This window comes from Oryzias melastigma, linkage group LG3, assembly GCF_002922805.2.
Source record: "Oryzias melastigma strain HK-1 linkage group LG3, ASM292280v2, whole genome shotgun sequence".
NCBI classification, from domain to species: domain Eukaryota; kingdom Metazoa; phylum Chordata; class Actinopteri; order Beloniformes; family Adrianichthyidae; genus Oryzias; species Oryzias melastigma.
Window position 1 is genome coordinate 4339157 of NC_050514.1, and position 10705 is coordinate 4349861.

Here is a 10705-nt window from a genome sequence, read left to right on the forward strand (position 1 = left end):
TGACTGGATTTAGATCAGCAATGATTTGATCTCACTGTAGATTGCAGTGGTAATTTGTGAAATTGTCAACTTTGACAAGTAAAAGACTTTAAAGGCAATTCATTTTTTTTCTTTTTGGTTGTTATTATATTCAGTCTACTAATTTAATAGTCAAAATTGATTGAAAATTGAAGAAAGAGGATATAAAGTTGATTATTTTGTCTAATTTTTTTGTGTTTGTTCCTTTTTGTAGCCTCTGTGTTGTACTACTACCTGTACAAGAGAACCTCTGAGTATCTGGGTGATCCTCGTCTCTATGAAGACTCCTTGTGGCTCAGAGAAGCCTTTGCCCGGATCAGGCAATGAACTTATTGCAGAAAAATTATATATATTTTTTTCTGGGTTAAAACCATTGACTGTATAAGATAATTGGACTGGGCAATGACTTGTTCCTAGTTTCAACCAAATGAAGTGAATTCAGTCGCCATTTTTCCGCGATATGTCCATCGCCATTTAACCACGAGGAACCAGACGTCCTCAGTAAGCCGTGATTGGTCCATGTTGTTCTGAGTCGATATTTCTATGGCAACCACTCTCTCCAATTAGGCATGAACCTGTTGGAAGACCACACCCCTTCCACTGAAAGTAGGCCAATGCTTCATACTTTCATTTATGCATCTGATTTGTCAGTTTATAACTTGAAAAACTTCCCCAACAGCAAAAATATAGTGAAAAAAAAACAGAAGTGTCAAGAATATGTGAAAAAAATGCCATGAAAGCGAGAATGGTTATTCTGATAAATAGAATGACTGTTATAGCTGTTTATTTCACAAAAGAAGTCAATGGGAATTTGGCTTCTTGGAGCCAGCAGGTACTTCCTGTTTGGAACGCAATGGGGGAGGGGTCACTCAGTCCAGTTCTCATATACAGCCAACGGTTCAAACCATATAGAAAATGAGAGAATGTGTTTTAATGACTTCTAAAGCAGACTATTGTGTTTGATCTTCTCTGAATTGATGCCAAAAGTTTTGGGAAATTATTTTTTAAGTTCAGCATTACTTTTGGGGAAACAGTTTTTTCACTTGCAAAGTAAAAAAGCAAACACATTTTTCATTGGCTGATTGCATTTGTTTTTGTTTTTTCTTTTTTTCACAACAGATTGTGCCAAAATGCAGGAAATTCATAAATAAAAAAAATATAACTCTTTTAATATTTTTCTCCTTTTACATTTCAGACAAAAAGTACATATAACATAATAGTATTTTGATACTACTTTCTAAAAAGCTCCTTATATATTAGAAGCCCATTAACTGGATAAACCTTTAATGGCACCAGGAGTTCCCTGATATTATATGTCATTTTGGATGTCAGTTTTATGTCTTTGAGGCTTATCATGAACTCACCATACAGTATTACAACTCTGGAATTAATCAAGATTCAAAGTTTACAAGTATTACAAATTTTTATCAAAGCATAAGCGAACATTACCACGCCTTAACGATGTGCTTTAAACTCAACAATTTAATGTACAAATATGCAGATATTTTGGCATGTATTTGTCCCCCTTTTTGTTTTCATCATAGCTTTTTGTGATAAACAATTGACACATTAATCCCTGTATTTTAATAAGTTTGAGGATATTTGTGTTGCTCTCAGTTTATTTGTATATTTGATAATGACCAAGTTTTCATTTAAACTTTATGTCTTAATGTACTTCTGAGCTGTCTGTGTAACTTGAATGTAATAAACTGTTCTTTGAGATCTGGTTCGTTTCCACATTACCAAAGAAGTCCTCTTTAAACATCTATTTTAATGTTTGTTCCAAAGCATGAGTCCACTTGACTGAGATGAAGCTGGTTCATCAGCTGACGGATCTCCTCAAGGAGCGAGTCGTTCTGCAAGTTGAACTGGAATGATTAAAAAAAAAAAAAAGGTTTAGATCCAACAGGACTGTTCTTTAAATCCAATGAAAGTACATTTTTATTTTGGTTTCAATAATCCTACACTACTTCCAAATGTAGCAACTAATACATGATAAAAAGACTCACCCTCACTGCATATTTATAAAACAGTTTAGCTTCCTGTTGCCGGGCAGACTGCAAACAAGAGGTTCAATAGACAATGAGTTTAGAGGCATTCAGCTCAATTTATTACCGACAACAACTCAGTAGGACACTGGTTTGTATTCTTGTAATTTTTGTTCATTTTTGTTACTAATAGGATAAATAAAAACTAAATGTTTTTTTATATCATGAATAAAACAAAGAGAAAACACCATATTTTCAAAATGTGAAACAGTTTATAACTTTTGAGAAGTTTATATGACTTCCTTTCAAAATAAAAGACATCCTGTACCAAGTAGGATCATCTCAATGCAGCAAAAATGTAGTAGTAATTTTACTGTATGTGGTAAATCTTAGCCAGAAATTCATGAATCTAACAAACTTAAATTAAATCAGAGCTAATGAAGTGACCCTGTTACATTTTTCACACAATAGCTTGAAATCTTCTATTTTTTTATTTTTTTCTAAGACAGTCCACCTTAAATCCAGTTTGTTTGTTTGAAGCACCGTGTAGTCTGAAAAATAAATGACTTTTTAAAAATAAAAACATTTTACTTTCACCAGAGAGCCATAATAGAGGGGTATTAGAGCATATGTTCTCTGGAACCCTGTTTTGTATAGGGCATGTTAGTCTTACATGACATGGCAAAAAATGACCTCTTTCCCCTATTTCAAAAAATAGGAAATAGGAAAAATTATTGTTTGTTTAATTATCAGTCTAATTTTATTACGATAATGTAAGGTGCATTTTTTTCTGTTTGGCATATTTTTAATTTAACTAAACACGTGGTACATGGTTTGAATTGAATTGGAAGGGGGACAGACGGTCACTGTGTTTAAGTAGTTTACTCACCTTAAGGCAGATCAGAGACAGGTAAGCCCACACTTCTGCATTCTCTGTGTTCAAGTGGTTGGCCTCAGTCAAAGCTTCCTCTGCTTCTTTAAGCTCCTGCAACTACCCAGAGACAAGACCAATATATTGTACACACAGCCAACCAAAAAAAAGAAAGAAAACAGATCGAATTTCTATTGTTAGATAATGTTCACAATAATGTTTTCATTTTTATTAAACCACCAAATTTGGTGCTATTTTTTTCTTCTTTTCTTTTTCTTGGCTTGATGACTTTGCATTCACTTCCAGAATTTAAGCATTAAAAAGTATGAAAGGGTCAATTTTACGTGGTAACAGGCGGTGCCCAGACCCAGCCAGGTGAGGCACGATGGTGACTGCTCACAAGCCTGCAGGTAGGTCACTTTGGCCTGCTGGAACTGAGAGTAAAATAGAACAGCAATTAGTGAGTAAATATAAGTTACAGTTTTTTATATTCTTATACATTCTTCAGTTGCACCGTCTGGGATAATAAGGGATTATAATTGGACTTTTTCTTTTTAATAGCCTCACAGTTAAATGTTAAAAAGTTAGCGTGTAAGTAACCCCAGTAAATATGTGTCAAGAGGTCATTTAAACATCAATATCTGACCTTCCCCTCCAGGAGATAGATGGATCCCAGGCGCAGCAGAACAATGTGAGAGTCTGACGGGTTCTTGATAATGTTGAGGCTCCACTCATAGCTCTCCATTGCCTCAGTGAATGCACCTTGCAGGTAGTGACAGTGACCTTTGAGAGCCCAAACATCCGCATCCTGTTCATAAAGTGAAAGTTACATTTTTTTAATCACATTTTTAAATATAAAATAACAGCAAGATGTGTATGGAATTTTTGGAAGTTTTCTTTCTAAATCTAATAACTTGGGATTAATAATACTAAATTCTTGATATGAATGTTTTTATGAAAGCCATACTATTTGCTTTTTCCTTTTCACCCAAAATTTCAAACACAATTTTAAGGTGTCACAGGAAAAAAATTCCCCATAAATATCACATTGATCAGAGCATTTAGGTTAACCAGAGTTGCTTCATTTTCTCTACAGTATCAAGCAGAGATTGCACTCAGGAAAGATTTGCCGTGAAAATGATAATACTAACAACCTTAATACAACTAGTGTTGGATTAAATCTGTAACATCTGTTGGCTCTTCTTTAATCTCACAGAAGTCTGCAGGAAGTTGCAGCTTTAGAACAAGCTAACGTCTGGACAAGTGTGACAACAAATTAAGATTTCAGACTTTACAAGAAAACGTGTAGAATCAGCAAAGATTATTATTTGTTGAGAGCATAGTTGCAGGAGTACCTCATTTGTGAGCAACAGTGCTTCCTTGAGGCTGTCAGCAGCACTGCTGTAGTCACCTTTGAGCAGCTGCAGCTTGGCCAACAGAACAAGGTAGGACAAACTACGGCCGCCTTCAGAGCACAGAAGTTCCTGCGATAGAGCATGCTCTGCCATCTGAGAAAAAAAAAGAAAAATCACTTTATTTATTTATTTGTTCATTTAGTTGTATTTTATGTATTTTTGTTTTGTTTGTTATTTTTTGCTTTTTATTTATACATGTTTATTTGTTTATATTCATTCATTCGTTTATTTATTTTTAAAATGACACTTTTAAAAAATCTATTTGTGTTTTTATCTATTTATTTATTTGTTTGTCATTTAGTCATTTTTCTCATATTTATTTTATTTTTTATTGCTATTTATTTAAATGTATTTGTTTTTATTAATTCATTTATTTGCCTATTTTATTTTTTATGATAGTATTTATTTAAATCTGTTTAGGTCTTAATATTTATTCATTCTTTCATTTATTTGTTTATTTATTTTAGTATTTATTTATTTAGCCATTTATCTATATATTTATTGACTAATTTAAATGTATTATTATTTTTATTTTTTATTGCTTTTTTATTTAGTGTTTTTAAATTATTTTACAAATATTGTTTTTTATTTATTAACAAGTTTAATTATTTATTTTGTTTATTTGTCTTTTTATTTATAGAAACATAAATAGTCTTGTATTCCTTTCTTTCTACTAATTTCTTTTTTTTAATTTATATTTGTTTATTCATTCATTTGTTTGTTTTATATTTATATTTATTTATTTAAATTTTACCCCTGGGAACATTAGATAAAGACGTTTTTGGCTGCAACTATTTCCAAAATACAGACTTTTTAGAAATTACTTTTACAGTAATATCACAAACAACAAAACAACCTGGGATACACTATATTAAAAGTACCGGTAATAAGAAGATGAAAAACATTATTTGTAGCTCTTTGTGTGTTTACCTGTGGGGCATTGTTTTCCAGCAGGAACTGAACTGTTTGTGTATAAATTGTAGATAGGAGTTTTCTGGGGGCAGATTTGCTGTCAAGCTGAGCTGGAGGCTCATCCCAGCCCTCTGAGTCCTGCAGGTCTAAAGTCTCTGCGGCTGGCAGCAAAACAAATCATCACTGTCAGGAAAACATCTGCCTGCAGTTCAGGTTGACTTCTATCTCAGGCTGAGACAGAGAGTCAGAACCTTCAGACTCAAAGTGTGGGACAAGTTTCACTCTCAAACGGTACTTGTCAGCAACAAAAACATCCAAAAGCATAATGGTAGCAGTCAGAGGAGGCTGTGTCATAAACACTTTCTGTTCCCTCATTCTTTTAGTGCTGCACATCACCTTCCACAGTAGCAGGCTGCAAGGGCACAGCCCCCTTTTCCCCCTGCTGATCTGTTTCTGTCTTGTTTTGCTCCTCTGTGTCTTTTTCTCTTTCTTTGGGTCCTTTGCTCTTTGCTTCATCTCCTCTCAGCAGCTTTTTGGCCTCAATAAAAGCCCACTCTCCCAGGATCGGTTCATTCTGGCTCTCATGGAGCAAACCTTAACAGAGAATACAGATATGCACACGAAAAATTACAGTTTTCTCAGCCATAAATCAAGTTGTAATGAGAATAAAAGTAATTACCAAGCATTTTTCCCCTACTATTCATTATCTTGCAACACAATGCATTTGTATATGCAGATTAAATGCCCGTATTAAAAAACTGTAATTCAGTTTGCTTCAACTCCACTTTAATCACAAGTGTGGTATAATTCCAGTCATGTTTTCATGCCATTCATTCTATTTGTGTGTGTGTGTGTGGGGGGGTCTTGAGGTGAGTTGGTTTTAAAAAAAACCTGAAAAACATTTTTCTATTAGTACAGTTTGATTTGATTTCTTCTCAAGGACCTCTGTGACTCCTTCTAACATCAAATCAGCAAGACAAACATCAAACCCCTGCTCTGTTTACAATGAACTTGACACTTTATGACAGTTCCTGACAGTTACAATAAAAGTCTTTGAATCTTTATTGCATAATACTACCTGTTACATGTTGCATAAAAAGCAAATTCTGCTCCTAAAATACAAATACATCTAAAAGATTTACTGTAGCTTGCACCGTATTTAAAGAGGTCAACTGTGATGGTAGAATCTGATTTTAGTTTAAATGAAATCAAATCAAGTAAAGAAAACATGAAAACCAATATTGAATCTCACCTAACAGCGTCCATGCGGGTACACTTGGCGGATCAGTGGTGGCGGCTCGTTCCAGGAAGGTCTGGGCTTCTGTGTAACGCTCAAACATCAAAGCCAAGACTCCCAACATCATCAAGCTACAAAGTAGAAAGACAAGTTTATTACCAAGCAAGTCAATTGTAAGTTTATGTGGGAGTTTTATTGTGATGCAAGTGAAAAAAGTTACACATGTTGAGAGGCATTTGTGTGAGGCACTTTTCAGTTCTTTAGTTAAAAGGTCACCAAAAAAGGAAAAAGAATAAGAAACTTCCCTGGAATTTAAATCACAAACGCAAAAAATACACAATAATTAAATAATTAATCATTAACTAAATTAAACGTTGTGTTCTCAAATCTAAAAAAAAAAATCCAACTGTTTAATTGCAAGTAGGTTTTCTTCAAGCTCAGCTGAAAACGTCTCTTACGGTGCTCTCGGTATGTCTTGGTGTCTGTTTACTATGGCAAGCGAAAAGGATCATAAATCGCCAGGAAAAGTGGCTTAAAAAAACGGTGTGTTGACCATCAAAAATGCAACTTTTAACATGTGTAGTTCTTCACAGAACTAACGCAAACTAGCCCTCAACGCTACAGCTATTATCTTTTATGTAAGGGATAAAGCATGCAGTGTTTTTTTTAACAAAAAAATAACATGAAGGCTCTAATCACATTACACAGTAAACTGTAGAACACATGTGTCAGAGTCAAGGCCCGGGGGCCGAATCTGACCCCCTGGGTAAGTGTATCCGGCCCTCCAGATCATTTTATTTTGTTGCATTTTGTAGTTTTAATCTTAGTTTTCTCTTTAAATGTCCTCCACCATGAGACATGCTAAAAACACCAAAAACACAATTTTCATTGGAGTGACACTACAAGATAACTATCTTAAAGAGCATAAAGAACAAGCCAACAATGTAACTGAACTCTTTGTATCACTTTAAATCACTAAGTCCATGGAATTCTTCAAGGCCTGCATTACTGTGGATCAATTCTGACAAGACAGGAACAACTTCTTCTGCACTAAAGTTAGTAGCAAATAGTGACACATATACAGTGCTCTCTTATGGTTGTTTCTATTTTATTATTTATTATTATTATTTTTTTTTCTAAAGTCCCATATGAGTCCTAGACACACTCCTGGCCAAACTTTGCAACAAAGAAAAGGTGACTTATGCCAAAAAAAATCAAGATATATATGTTTTTGTTCAATAGTGGAGAATTGGTCCGTTTTAAAATAACTTCCCAAAAACAGAGGAGCCCAAAGGTTGCCCATTGTTTTTCTTTGGTGTAAAAAGCATTATCTTTAGTCAACTTTTTCTGTTTGGATATGTAAATACAAGTTTCTCACCTGGGTTGGTGCGCTTGGTTGGTTGCTACGGCATCATAGAAACATTCTTTTGCCTTTATGTAGTCTTTGGTCAGCATGAACAGACTACCCCACCCAAACTTATAGGACGCATCGTGGGTGTGCCTTACCACGAGCTGAAAGGGAATTAAGGATTAATTTAAAGACTTTAGTTATTTCATTGTCATTTTAACATATTGCATTATAACATCTGCCGCCTACTGTCCAGCACTTTACAAGCAAACAGTACAAGTTCCCTAATTGTTCTTGAACATGCATACTGATAAACTGGACAAAGTCTTAATTTATTGAACAATTTGGTTATTCCAGATTTGTTTTTTTTTGTACCTCTTCATAATACTGAGCAGCCAATTGATAATTCCCAGTTAGTTGTGCTTCTTTGGCAAAATGTAGGAGCTGGGAAGAATGTAAGGAGATTTCCTCAGGGCAGTCCTCAACAACATCACTGCAATAAATCTGGTAAAAATAACAGAAAAAAAGGCAAACAGGAAATGAAAAGTTAGCACGCATCTTCACATTTATCAAAAAAATGTTTGTTTTTCCTTTACTTTGCTAAGAGCTACACGCGTCTCATCCACCAAGTAAACATAAAGCTGGCTGACAAATTCTTGTGACTCCTGAGGGTCACTGAAAGTATCTGTCTGCCGCAACTTATCTCGAACAATCCTTACAATGGCATGCTGCAGAAAAAACAAGAAAAAGCATCAATGGAAGCATCATTTTCAAGAAAATCTGCAATGTATTTTAAAATGTATGTTTATTGACCTTGAACTTCTCATGGAAGGAAAAGTATCTTCCAGAAACATTGAGAGCTCCCATCAGCTGCTTCAACATTTGTTCCTGGCTTTCGTTTTGTGGCAGCTCACGAGACGCTCCGAACAGTTCGTTATACTGCTGGGATATCACATCTACTGCATCACCAACTTGTTTATGGAATTCTAGAACTGCCTGCAACAGAACACACCAGCAGAGAGAAGTCAGAAAAAGAAGATGGCTGTATGGGTTACCTTGTGTCTGTGACAAAGCTTTTACTTTTTCTGCTCTGTTTGGACCCTCTGGTGGCAGAGGTCTGGGAGGGATTAGTGCCTTCAACCTGCAGGGAGAAAAATACACTTTAACACACTTAAAATTAAATTTACTCCTTGGAGTCAAGCAGTGTATGTTGAAAGTGGAACAGATGATTAGTTTTGGTGTGGATTGCTACTAAGTGTCCGACCCTCTACACATGAGGCAAAAGACTGATATTTGCTATGTTCAAATTCCCTCTATGTTCCCTAACTACTAAAAAAGTATGGTGCAGGACTTTAGTGCCCTGGATTTTAAAAGCAATTCCAACACCATCCTCACTACATTTCAATTGCTCACTACGTCAGCAATTTCTAAGTATAAAAACCTAATAAATTTGAACTTTTTACAAAGACTATTAATGAATCCACTCAGATATTTATAAAAAATAAATACATATTTTTTTTCACATACTGTTCAAACACAATGCATTGTGGTCTATATTCGACAATCAAGAGAGCATCGATGCACATTGTTTTTTTTACAAAGACTTCTGGGAGATTTCTAGAACACTGGATTTTGGAATTCTAAATTCAGACAGCTCTGCAAAATGGCGATTGCACCATATAGTGCACTAAGTAGTGAAGGAATTTGGACACAACCCTGTAAATTAAACATTTCAAACATTCGGAGTGTGACCACTTACTTTCATTGAGAGACCTGATCTGATTTGTTTTTGTTTTTCTTTATTCACCTCAGTAGTTGAATTGTATTGAAAGGTATACAAATCTTAGTGTTTAGCATTATTTAACACCATTACGTAAAAAAACTAACAGTAAACATCACCGAGTAGCAGTGCAATTCATTCATAGAAGCTTAAAGTAAACGACTTCAAATGGTGGGAATCACTGGCTGACACGATCTGAGGTCCTGCGGTGTGATTTGGGTGAAGACTCGACACATTAAGAGTTCAAATATTTGAACTTTGGTGAGGTTGACGCTTTGCTTCTTCTGTATTGTGAATGAGATTTACACAGCCACTGCTCCATGTAGTGACCAGGCTAAAAACATTTGGTGGTAGCTGCTGGCATACACTTTTGGGGTGTCAAAAGAGAGGCGTCCGATGCTAATTTGATGCGCAAATTGCGTTCAGGTGTGAATCCAGAATTAGAATTTTTTTTTTTAAAGGAGCTACATTTAAAAAACAGCAGACCTCCACACCAATGGACAACATTAGCTCCGACATGAAACTGTTAGGGATTGCTAATTACTATTTAAGGAAAAAAGCCTTACCCCTGTATAACATTCGAAAACCCATTGTTTATATCTTGATCTTTTATTTTCTATCCTGTAGTTCATCATCATTCCAGTAGAGGCAGTAGAAGGACCTTTCTTGTTCATTTCAAAATGGCTACCTACATGAAGTCTCAACAAGCCTTTTGGTGGGAAAAGATTTGCTAATTTTTATTATTTTATGGTGAGAATACCTCTCCTGTTGCTATTCATTGTTAAATGACTACTTGGTGTATTAAATCCGCTCTCTTTAGGGTCCAGATGACTCCAACCACATATTGATGTGTGATTCCTTCCATTACAAATCTGGACAAAGGTGGATAAGAATATATGTCTGCCATGGACATTAGTGAAACTCAAAAATCAATGATTAAAAAAAAAGTTCAGCGCACTGTCTTGTGGGGTCCAGATGACCCAACTTTTAATGTAAACAAGCCAAGGAGAGCGGAAGGGTTACAAGACCGCTTTAAAGTTGTTAATAATTCATTATTTATAATACAGTTACACCATTTTAAAAATGTATGAATCAAATTTGAGACAGTGGGTAAATATGGTGCTTTCCCCCCCTGA

The 10705-nt window shown here is 35.0% G+C and overlaps 2 protein-coding genes and 1 long non-coding RNA gene across 5 annotated transcripts in view; 1 reads left to right on the forward strand and 2 right to left on the reverse strand.

Moving 5' to 3' along the window:
* LOC118600119 overlaps nucleotides 1-325 on the reverse strand; it is a 1923-nt gene extending 1598 nt beyond the window's left edge. Inside the window, exon 1 of the long non-coding RNA XR_004949692.1 lies at nucleotides 253-325. This is a non-coding gene — a long non-coding RNA (uncharacterized LOC118600119). The remainder of the gene's footprint in view (nucleotides 1-252) is intronic.
* Nucleotides 1-374, forward strand: part of LOC112160445 (transmembrane protein 138) — a 5474-nt gene extending 5100 nt beyond the window's left edge. The window contains exon 5 of the mRNA XM_024294945.2: nucleotides 233-374. Coding sequence (XP_024150713.1) covers nucleotides 233-345 — 113 coding nt within the window. The 3' untranslated portion in view covers nucleotides 346-374. The remainder of the gene's footprint in view (nucleotides 1-232) is intronic.
* Nucleotides 375-1619: 1245 nt separating this feature from the next.
* The window catches only part of cfap70 (cilia and flagella associated protein 70), a 19704-nt gene continuing 10618 nt past the window's right edge, over nucleotides 1620-10705 (reverse strand). For 2 of the 3 annotated variants that reach the window (XM_024296166.2, XM_024296165.2), the window contains exons 13-26: nucleotides 8870-8930; nucleotides 8603-8785; nucleotides 8386-8517; nucleotides 8165-8293; nucleotides 7820-7953; nucleotides 6457-6572; nucleotides 5601-5798; nucleotides 5223-5365; nucleotides 4233-4385; nucleotides 3524-3685; nucleotides 3222-3311; nucleotides 2896-2997; nucleotides 2028-2075; nucleotides 1620-1886 (exon numbers count right to left, since the gene is read on the reverse strand). In XM_024296166.2, coding sequence (XP_024151934.1) covers nucleotides 1776-1886; nucleotides 2028-2075; nucleotides 2896-2997; nucleotides 3222-3311; nucleotides 3524-3685; nucleotides 4233-4385; nucleotides 5223-5365; nucleotides 5601-5798; nucleotides 6457-6572; nucleotides 7820-7953; nucleotides 8165-8293; nucleotides 8386-8517; nucleotides 8603-8785; nucleotides 8870-8930 — 1762 coding nt within the window. In that variant the 3' untranslated portion in view covers nucleotides 1620-1775. The remainder of the gene's footprint in view (nucleotides 1887-2027; nucleotides 2076-2895; nucleotides 2998-3221; nucleotides 3312-3523; nucleotides 3686-4232; nucleotides 4386-5222; nucleotides 5366-5600; nucleotides 5799-6456; nucleotides 6573-7819; nucleotides 7954-8164; nucleotides 8294-8385; nucleotides 8518-8602; nucleotides 8786-8869; nucleotides 8931-10705) is intronic. The other variant, XR_002921788.2, reaches the window with a different exon arrangement.